This window comes from Crinia signifera, chromosome 2, assembly GCF_055691185.1.
Source record: "Crinia signifera chromosome 2, ASM5569118v1, whole genome shotgun sequence".
Classification (NCBI taxonomy): domain Eukaryota; kingdom Metazoa; phylum Chordata; class Amphibia; order Anura; family Myobatrachidae; genus Crinia; species Crinia signifera.
The window spans coordinates 344,037,995-344,049,093 of NC_139218.1; the positions used below are offsets into that span (position 1 = coordinate 344,037,995).

General features: G+C 42.8%; 1 protein-coding gene across 1 annotated transcript; it reads left to right on the forward strand.

Annotated features, from left to right (window-relative positions):
- Positions 1–349: 349 nt before the first annotated feature.
- On the forward strand, positions 350–8,806 carry LOC146059160 (keratin, type II cytoskeletal cochleal-like). The gene is made up of 9 exons (XM_083171281.1): positions 350–883; positions 1,798–2,006; positions 2,092–2,152; positions 2,227–2,322; positions 2,484–2,648; positions 2,801–2,926; positions 7,304–7,524; positions 8,393–8,427; positions 8,526–8,806. The coding sequence occupies exons 1-9, from the start codon at positions 350–352 to the stop codon at positions 8,804–8,806; spliced, it is 1,728 nt and encodes a 575-aa protein (XP_083027407.1).
- The last annotated feature ends 2,293 nt before the right edge of the window (positions 8,807–11,099 follow it).

The window sequence follows — 11,099 nt, forward strand, 5'->3', positions numbered from 1 at the left end:
GACACGTCATAATTCATGTTGAAAGTTAATGATGAAATCTTGATTTTAGGTTTTTTATTGTTCCTCTTAACTTCCACTACAAATTAATAGGTGGGGGAATGCAAACAGTAAAAATGTTTTTATATTTTAATGTGGAAGGTGTGTTGCCTTTTGTTTCTGCGAAAGATGGCAATTTCACATGCAATGCCAGCACTTTAGGCTAATAAAATACAATGATAGGGCATTTTTTTTGGATTCAATAACACTGCCAAACCCACTTAACTGTATATAAAAAGAGACGGTGACTATATTTCAGAAGGACTTTCTAGAGCTTGTACTGCAATCTGTCGCATCACTAGTTAGTGCAGCTATGTCTAACCAAGCCTCTCACTGTAGCTCTAGCCACAGAAACTTTAGCTCTTCCTCTATGCCAAGGAACGTGAGTGGGCACAGTGTGAGCTCTTCTAGGAGAAATGTTACTGGTGGCTCTTCTTTCCAGCCACACTACAGCAGAAGTGCCTATAATGTTGGCTCTGGAGGAACACGGAAGATTTCAGTTGGAAGCTATCATCCCGGAATGAGTGGATACGGACATACTGGGGCTGGCGCTAGTGGTGGCTTTGGTTCTGGTATGGGAGCTGGTTGGGGATCTACCCGTGGCATGGGGGGAGCTGGTTTTGGTGGTGCTAGTTTTGGAGGTTCTGGTTTTGGTGGCGCAGGCTTTGGTGGAGCTGGGTTTGGTGGTGCTGGTGCTGGACACTGTGCCATTACAAATGTTACTGTCAACCAAAACCTCCTCACACCACTCAACTTGGAGATTGACCCAAATATCCAGAGAGTACGGAAAGAGGAGAAAGAACAAATCAAGACTCTAAACAACAAATTTGCCTCTTTTATTGACAAGGTATGCTTAATACTGCACATATGTTATGCTAAATACCGCACATATGTTATGCTAAATACCACACATATGTTATGCTAAATACCGCACATAAGTTATGCTAAATACCACACATATGTTATGCTAAAAACAAGTCCTTTAGTATATGAAGATATAGTCCACAATATCATCCACCATATGTGCCGTTTCTTTCAAGGATCCTGTGGTGAACCCCTGCTGTATACTACTGCTCCTGTTCATTGTATTTTGGTGATTTCTCATCCTGCAAATCCCCAATTAATCACTCAGTCTGAGGACAAATCTTATGTTGCCCTGAATTGTATCGGACAGATATTGAATTACCCACCTACGGATACTCTTTTATAGGACAAACATAGTTACTGTCAGTTGCATACTCTGCCCCTGATGAAGTCATGATATGACGAAACTCGTTGGGCTGCTTGTTTTCAACCTTATCGACCAACTGAATTGAATTGAGCTATATTAACATATAATTGTTCACCATTTGTGTATGTTGGATACCCTAATATGGTCTTTTTATATGTTTGTACATTTTATATTAAATGTTAATGTCAATATAAAGTGATTGTGTTACTAACAAAAGCGCCCTCTGAAAACCCCCTCATTTTTTCATTTCTATCATTTGGGTCTTGCCTAACAGAAGACCCCTCAGAGGTGCTGCTCCGACATTATAAGCGCAGGAAGTGGATCCCCCCATATATATATATATATATATATATATATATATATATATATATATATATATATATATATATGGATATACATATATACAGTATGTTATTGCATTATTTCTTACCTCCCTTGATTATCTATTGTATAATATGACCCACTGCATGCAATGCAAGCACATTATAATGACAATATTTTTAAGCAGTTAATGTCTTGTAATTCTATAGGTGCGCTTCTTAGAGCAACAGAATAAGATGCTAGAGACCAAGTGGTCTTTACTGCAACAGCAAAAAACGGTGAAGAGCAACATAGAACCACTTTTCGAGTCCTACATAAACAATCTCAGGAGACAGTTGGAAAGTTTGGGAAGTGAGAAGTCACGCTTAGAAGGAGAGAAGAAGAACATGGAGGATTTAGTGGAAGACTACAAGAAAAAGTACTCTCAAAGTTTCTTAAATGCTACCGCCATGTACAATTAGAACATACAACTCAGGATGAATTGTCTCAACTTATTTTAACAGGTATGAAGATGAACTCAACAGGCGTACAGCTGCAGAAAATGAATTTGTAGTACTTAAAAAGGTAATGGATGTACCAGATTTAAATAACACAGACCTAGTGGACAAGGATCACCTACACTTGTGTTTTTATTGCAGGATGTAGATTCCGCTTTTATGATCAAGACTGATTTGCAGTCCAAGGTCGAGTCGCTGACTGATGAGATCAACTTCACAAGAACTATGTTTGACATGGTAATAACCCGAGCAGAAATTTAAAGCAAATATGGTATACAGTGTTCTATGGTCACTATGTAATGCCGAACTTGAAAGCTATTAAATTTGGCCAACAATGTTTATTTTTTTTAAATATCTTCATTGCTACTAAATTCTGAACTTTTAAAATACTTTTACAGGAGATAGAACAGCTTCAATCTCAGATCTCTGACACCTCAGTCATTGTGTCCATGGATAACAACCGAGTATTGGACATGGACAGCATCATTGCAGAAGTCAAAGCTCAATATGAAGAGATTGCTAAGAACAGTAGAACTGAGGCAGAAACCTGGTATAAGTCAAAAGTAAGTGCACACTGGAGAAACTGACCATCCCACCCTACTAGAAAGACATTTGTCTGTATACAGCACTGGGTTTAGTGGTATTTAATTAAGGCTTAACCTAGTGTGTGGAAATTGTAGATGGGTCAGTTTAATATAATTTTTTTTCCCTGCAGTATGAAGAGCTGCAGGTGACCGCAGGAAGACATGGGGATGATCTGCGCAGTACTAAGAATGAGATTGCTGATACCACCAGAGTTGTTCAACGGCTAAAGGGAGAGATTGATAATGCCAAAGCTCAGGTAATTCTCATCTATAGCCTAAAACAAAAATACCAATGTACAGAGTCGTTTAGATGGCCTGATGGCCTTCAAAACCCAAGATGTTGAGGTTCCCCTTAATTTACAAGTTCTTTCATCACCTCAAATCGCTACTTCTCTAGGTTTAATGTGTTCCAGAGTCACCCCATACACTACCTTTTCAGTTTTCTGCCTAAAATATGTTTGGGTTAGGCTCATTTATTTTTATTATATAATATGTCAATAGCTTGAGGGGGAATCGGGACTGGTTTTATTACAGATAGCATTTGAAACACTTGTTTCACATAAAGTAATGTTCACCTCATAAAAAGGGCTGGAGTACAATTTGAATGGGCAATGCACGCCCCATTATAAGTATGAGACCCAAACTCCTTCATCTTTGCCCACTCATCGATCACATTTTTATAATCTTACTCTGCAAAATGTACTCTGTACTTTGAAAGCAATACACTCGCTCCCCCTAATGCCTCTCAATGGCTTGTACAAATTTCTGGACCTCCACCCATGCCAACATCTCATTTAAGAACCCCGTCCACTTGGTGAAAATCTAAACATTTCAATGGAAATTGAATTGCATGATGTCATCAAAAAATCTTTTGCCCTATGGCTTGGCTGTTTAGCGCTGGACAAATTAGTTAGTTGCTGTTTGACCTCAATGGCTTGTCAACAGTGGCGTAGCTATAAATTTTGCTCCCCCCTGACAAAAAGTTTGTGGTGCCCCCCTCCAGGCTTTTCTCCAGCATGTTTCCCCAGCACGTGATGTGATGACATCACACGCATAACGGAGAAGCTGAGGCAGGAGAGAGGAAGAGAGACCAGCAGACACTGCTGCTTCCCTTGGCTCATCCGCCCGCCCATCCTGTACACAGTAGCCAATAGCTGATTCTGTGTACAGTTAATTGAATCAGTGGGGGGATTTGTAATCTCTGCCATGGCCGCACCCGCGCTGCAACTGACTCACCTCCAGTGCTCAGTCAGTGGGCAGCGGCAGGCAGCAGCATGTCAGTACGTCGAGCGGGTGCCAGCGCCCACACAGACCCTGCTGCTGCTTGCTCCCCCAAGCGGCTGCTGGGGCTGCCTTACAGTGGTTACGCCACTGCTTGTCAATGGAAAGATCTACATTTGGAAAGAAGCATAGACTTAGTATAACTTCAGTTTTGGCACATACAGTATTGTTAAGAATGAAACATTTCGATACCTGACAAGCACTACCCTTTCAAAAGCATTGATACCTATAAACATTTTCACATAAAAAGGGTCATTTATATATACTGTAACAAATCAGCACAAAAATTCTTATACAAAAATAATGTTTTCAGTGCTGCTATGCTATGTAGTCGAATCTCTTCCAGTTACATCATTGCTGCATTTTTACATCTAAGCTTTTTTAAAATCTATTTAAAGATTATAAATATAAATGATTATAAAATATGAAAAGCAGGCAACTTCAATGATGTGATATTGAACATATATTGAAATGGCAGCTTTCATAATTTCAAATACTTCTGGAGTGCAGCACTACCATGCATTAAAAATAACACAAAAATAAGTAATATGGTATTTCTGTTGTAGTTTTTTTCTTCTTCAAAATATAGCCACGATTAGGCGTGATTTGGAGCTGGGACGGAGCTAAGCAAAAATAAAGCAAGTCAACTTGGCAATACCATGTTGCACTTTTTGGTGGGGCAGATGCAAAAGGTGCAGAGTTTTCAATTTCGTAGGGATGCGTCCAAATCTCAAGTGCAGTGTATAAATAAAGCTGGCCAGAATTTGTTAGCTACATACAGTACTACAGCAGCTAGTATTTACCCTGCACTAAAATAAGCATTACACTCCTTGCATTGCAACATGACTTGTTCCAGGTTGAAAGTTACTTGCTATTGTTGCTAGGCTCCTCAGAATTAGACATTTAAGGGTACATTTACTAAGATGAGAGTTCTATTGATTATTGAATGTGACCAATCTCATTCTACTTCTTCTTTATTTAGCACCTTCTAGAAGAGAACAGATTTTGGTCCAGATGCAATAAGCTTCAAAAGTGATAAAATGGAGAGTGAAAAACAACCAACCAAGTGGTTGTTTATCACTCTCCATTTTATCACTTTTGAAGCTTAGTGCATCTGGCCTCATATCTGATTGGTTGCTATGGGCAACATTTCATCTTCAATAGAACTCCCATCTTAGTACATTTACACCTTAGGCTTAGGCGACACTTGCTGCGGTTGGATCCGTCAGCTGCGGCCTGCCACGTATGTGTAGCTGGCAGCATAGGAGACAGTACCAAGTGGGACCTGCCTAGTCTGTAAGGCTTCGAGAACTTTAAATTCTTATTTTTCAGTTTGTGTCACCACTACATTGTAATGTCAATATATAAGGCTACCACAAAATATTTTTGCTGACAGAGAATATAGACCACTACCCAAAGACCACATTTTCAGGTTTTTTTCGTTCATGGGCAATATAGTTCTACTTTTTCCTTTTTTTTTAATCTGTGTGTAAAATGGGAAAGCAATCATAAATTTTGCATATATGCTTAATATGACTGACTCTCCCCAGGCCTCAGTGACTTTCTCTACCCGCGCCCCTGCCGCCGCCCCCCCCCTTACAAACACCGCAAATAGCGCAGCAAATGGCAGCCTAGGATCTGTGCACTCAGCCATTTGTAATCTGTGTGATAACTATATGTAACCTGTGTGATAACTGTACTGTCTCTGCTATAACTGTGATGTGTTTGCTCATAGTGTTACCTACCAGGCTGCTGCAGTGACCAGTGGCGCCGCTGATGGCTGCCTAGGCGCTAAGCAGCTCGGCGGGCATGTGTCCCCTGTGTGATAACTGTACTGTCCCTGCTCATACTGTTACCTACCGGGCTGCTGCAGTGACCAGTGGCGCCGCTGATGGCTGCCTAGGCGCTATGCAGCTCAGCGGGCATGTGTCCCCTGTGTGATAACTGTACTGTCCCTGCTCATACTGGCCCTTATTCTGGTTGGTGCGGTCAGAGCCGCACACGGGGCTCCGACCGCACAAACCAAGGGCCGCCCACCGGACGGATCGCCACGGCCGTCCATACACGGACGGCTGGCGATCCGCACAAAAATGGTGGAGGCTACGCCTCCACCATGGTGGGAGCTGCCCCCTGCCTTCGATGGTCGACGACCATCGAAGGCAGGCCCGCACGCCGCGGCAGCTCCCGCAAGCTCAGACCACACGGACAATCGTCCGTGTGGGAGCTTGTAAGGGGGCTGAAAGCTGACATCCGGCGACGTCAGCTTTCCGCCCCCATGTCATGGTAATGAGGGCGTCATGCCCTCATTACCATGCATACGCCCCGCGTTTTCATGGGAACGCCCATGAAACGCGGGGCGTACACATAGGGAAATGAGGGGCTGAAGCCCCTCACGCCCCTATACGCCCCCTTTGCGGCGGACGAAATCCGTCTGCGGCGAAGGGGGCTGCACATGCGCAGAATGACCTCTGCGCATGTGCAGACAAAAAACATCGGCGGTACGGCCGCACGCGGGCCGTACCGTGCCGATCAAAATAAGGGCCACTGTTACCTACCAGGCTGCTGCAGCGACCAGTGGCGCCGCTGATGGCTGCCTATGCGCTGTGCTGCTTGGCGGGTATGTGTTCACCGCATGTAATGTCTCAATGCACCTAATGGGTGCTTACAATGTTAAATGCATCCCCACGCCACCCCCAGTATGAACGCCAACCCGAAGCGTGGTGAGCGCAGCGAGCCCGCGCGGGGCAGCGGTACGCGTCTTCCGACCTTTTCATACCCCCACTATCCACGTTGGCGTGGAGTTGATTTTATATAGTGTGGCGAGCGCAGCGAGCCACCGAGCCCGAAGCGTGGTGAGCGCAGCGAGCCCCGCAAGGGGACGCGTATTACTTTACATGTATTCCGCGGCCGCTCGCCATGCTTCGGGCTCGGTGGCTCGCTGTGCTTGCCACTCTATATAAAATCAACTCCACGCCGACGTGGATAGTGGGGGTATGAAAAGGTCGGAGGACGCGTACCGCCGCCCCTCGCGGGCTCGCTGCGCTCGCCACGCTTCGGGTTCACGTTCATAGTGGGGGTGGCGTGGGGGTGCATTTAACATTGTAAGCCCCCATTACGGTGCTTATACAATTTAAAATCGCATTGCATCGCATTGTATGGCATTGTATGCCATATATAATGCTATACAATTTTAACATTGTATGACATCGGGGGAAATCTCGTCGCATCGCATCGCATGCCTTATGGTCTGCGATGCGATGGGCACCGTGATAGTACACAAGTACCAAAATTCCTAGTGCGCGCAAGCACACATGGCCAATAAAGTTGATTCTGATTCTGATATGTCCCACTAGAGAGCCAAATTTGAATCTGCCATATCAGAAGCTGAGCAACGTGGAGAGATGGCTGTTAAAGATGCCAAGAAAAAATTAGAGGAATTAGAGGATGCTCTTCAGAATGCCAAGCAGGACATGGCTCGCCAGCTGCGAGACTACCAGGAACTGATGAGTGTCAAACTGGCTCTGGATATTGAGATCGCCACCTACAGGAAACTACTGGAAGGAGAGGAGTGCAGGTACATATCTACTCAGCTTCTTAAATCTATAAATTCAGAATTGTACTAAAAAAACACATACAGTTTGCTGTGTGTATATACAGTATATATATATATATATATATATATATATATATATATATATATATATATATATATATATATATATATATAGTCTTTGGTAGGAGGACGGCACTCCATTCATTAATAAGAAATCCATAAAGCAAACATTACAAAAGCACACTGGAATGGAAGAATTACCATCTTGTATTGTAAAAATGTGATCCTAACAGTAGGATGTATAATCCCCCGCTCGCAGGGACAGTGCTCCGAAAGTAGTCTGTCCCTGCAATGTGCTCAGCCAGAAGCCAGCGGTTACCGCTGACCCCCCGCCAACATAGCTGACCAGGGGGCAGCAGTGCGATCAGGAGCCCATAGGCTACAATGGGCTATCGCCATCTCGGAATGATCGAAAGTCCAGGGATGCGAAGCCGGGATGCCCGATGTTGATACATTGGGCAGCTTCGCATCCCCTATAGAAACCTAAGGGGGACGCGGCCGATGGCGGTACAGGAGGGATAGCAGCAGGGATCGGAGATTCCTGCTGCGGTCCCTCCTACATACATTCAGGAGATACCTAATATTTGCGGCCAACAGGTTTAGCCGCAAATATAGTATGATAAATGGGCCACTTAGAAACTGCAATATTGCATCATTGTGATAATCTGATATCTTAAAATAGGAAGATCCTTCTACAACTTAGTTTGATTGTCGTTTGGAATTGTCTGTAAAACTGATTGTTTAGAAAGTGTTGTACCTTTAATAAAAGTAAAGTATAAAATCCTTAGATTGAATGTCAATGGCACTAAATGGGAATGTCTATTTTTAGGATTTCAGGAGAATGTGGAGGTTCCGTGAAAATCTGTAAGTACTGTTGCTCATATGATATTAGTGCATAATACAGCAGGTAACATACTGCATGTACATCAACTTTAATACATTCATGGTTCCTTTTCATGCAGCTGTTGTCACATCTAACATGGGAGGTGTCACATCTCACACGGGAGGATCCTCAGGAAGCGGAGGTGGCTTCTACCACGAGGGTGGGATGAGCTCCAGCGGTGGCAGCGGAGGGGCCGGTGGCAGTGGAGGTGTGAGTGGCAGCCGATATGGTGGTGGCTTTAGTTCCAGCAGTGCCCATGGCAACAGAGGTTACAGCTCTGGGCCAGGATACACATCAGGAAGCAGCTCAAGCATGCACAGCACAACCAGAAACACCTGCTCAAGCTCAAGGAACATGTAATCTTATGCTGTATTCATCCACACTTATTGAATGGTATATTTCTTCTATAGCACATGGCCCTATCTTTCTGCTTTATCTAAATCACAACATGACAGGAGTGAATACAATATCAACCAGTTAGTTCATGTAATCACTGCTAAAGGCACAAACACAGACACAAACTACACTGAAGAATGCAGTTTGCTAGACATAGGGGGATATTTACGAAGATGGGAGTTCTATTTCACACGGGATGTTGCTATAGGCAACCAATCAGAATCTACTGACGATTCTGATTGGTTGCCTATAGCAACCAATCAGAATCACTGACGAACCATAATTGACATCATATATAAATGTATTCACAAGTCCTGGATTTAAACGAAAATGCATCAAAAATTCCAATTACGTGATATTTCATCAAAATGACAACAGGATTGTTTTTTGTTTTCGTTGTATTTACATTTTCTGAAAATAAACTACAGCAGTATAATCAAATGTAAATAGTATATTACACTAGACTATTGCACAGAATATCAGTAGCTGGAAGGATTTAAAGTAATATAATATCCCATTGGTATTGCTTTCCATGTATGATCAGTGTCACACTGCTTTCTGTTTCTGCACAATATTCTCACTATGCTGCACTTCAGTCAATAAAACTTCAGTTCATGAAAACCGTCTGTTTTTGTGTTCATTACAGTTATTGTATGTGTCTAACAAAGATTTTCATGTGAATAATCTTATAATAAGATGTCAAATAGACAAAAACCAGAACAAATCTACAAATCCAATGTGTGCTACATATATTTATAAATGGAGGGAAATATTCTTGTGCGACAGCCCACCGTGTCGAACCAGATCTCTGTATAGGCAGTGTTGCGCTGTACACCATGCCTCCCACTTTAATAAATTAGGTGGGCAGACGGCGCGAGTTTCTCTCTTAGTCCCCTTACTCCAGTCCCCCTCCAATTGCGCTAGCGATAGAATGAAATGATGCAACTGGCGCTAGCCAATCAGAGCTCATGTACGTATCTAAAGGAGAATAGGTCACCAAAGTGGCCTGAAAGGGCGCCTGGGAGGAGATGTCCCGCTGGAGCCGCGGTCTCTAAAATTGGGAAGTCTGGCCAAAAAAAGTAAAGTAAAAAGGGGGGTTGAAACCGCGCTCGCTAAGAACATGCAACAGGTGTAGGTATAAATTTAAAGCATTTATTAAAACATGAATAATCCTAAAATGGTCAGATAAAACATATATTTGTTTAAAATTGGAGGTACCACAATGTATAAATGAGAGCAAGGATAGTCACCCACAGTTCGGCCGTAAAGTGTCCTGTGTCCGTTCCTATAATGCCTCCAGATTTTTGTCCAGTTAGGAATTGCCAATGCAGGGAAACTTGTTTTAGGAGAGATGCTGATCTCCAATCCAGGGAGCGCCTGTTGTTGTGAGGTGCTCTACCTGGTGTGCATGGAAGTATTTGACCCTTGGTTCCTGGCTCTGGGAGTAATTCTGGAGACTGGTCCGGTTGCAGGAGATGAACAGTGGGGCGTCTGGATAGTTTGGGTGTCATTGCTCCCCTCCACCAACGCTTTTCGCTAGAATGTTTTTTCAAGGTGATACCTAGGGTACCTACTATCAGTGTTATATACCCTCTGTACGTATCTGTAGCAGTGATTGGCTGCCAGGCTGCGAGCTCCGATTGGCTCATAGTATAGTATACATTATTAAGTGAAAATAATTTACATTTTTTCTGCCTAAGTATAAAAAGCTACTAAAATTTGGGCATGAATATGAATAATAGAAGATGGCACTACTGTACTCCATGAGTAAAATCAACAGTTAAGCATTTAGGTCTGTAGTGACTAAAAGTTCTATGGTCTCTTTTTCCAGCTGCTAAAAACAATCACTTCCCTTTTTTTTCAGCAATTTATAGAACCAGCACTTACAAACATGGCGATACATTTACTAAGATGGGAGTTCTATTAAAGATAGGATGTTGCAACTTGAAACCAATCAGATTTGACTTCTTATTTATTGAGCACCTTCTAGAAGATAATAGATCGAATCTGATTGGTTGATTATGGGCTACATCTGTTGTTGTTCATGGTGTTCTAAGTACCCATTGCAAAGATCTCAACAGTATAAAAAATAAAGTATGCCAATATTATCATAACCAAAATAATTTGTATAAATAGGCCATGCAATTACCACTTATATAATGGAGGCTGACATAGTGAAGGGTTTGTAAAATAATGCAATTATCACCAGTGTTAAAAGCTGTGGATAATGAATTGTGCAAAAGTGTCCCAGCCTACA

Coding starts and splice junctions, on each gene's coding strand:
- LOC146059160 (XM_083171281.1), top strand. CDS start 350: ATGTCTAACCAAGCCTCTCACTGTAGCTCTAGCCACAGAAACTTTAGC. Junction 2,323..2,483: donor CAAGAACTATGTTTGACATG/GTAATAACCCGA, acceptor ATACTTTTACAG/GAGATAGAACAGCTTCAATC. Junction 7,525..8,392: donor CTGGAAGGAGAGGAGTGCAG/GTACATATCTAC, acceptor GTCTATTTTTAG/GATTTCAGGAGAATGTGGAG.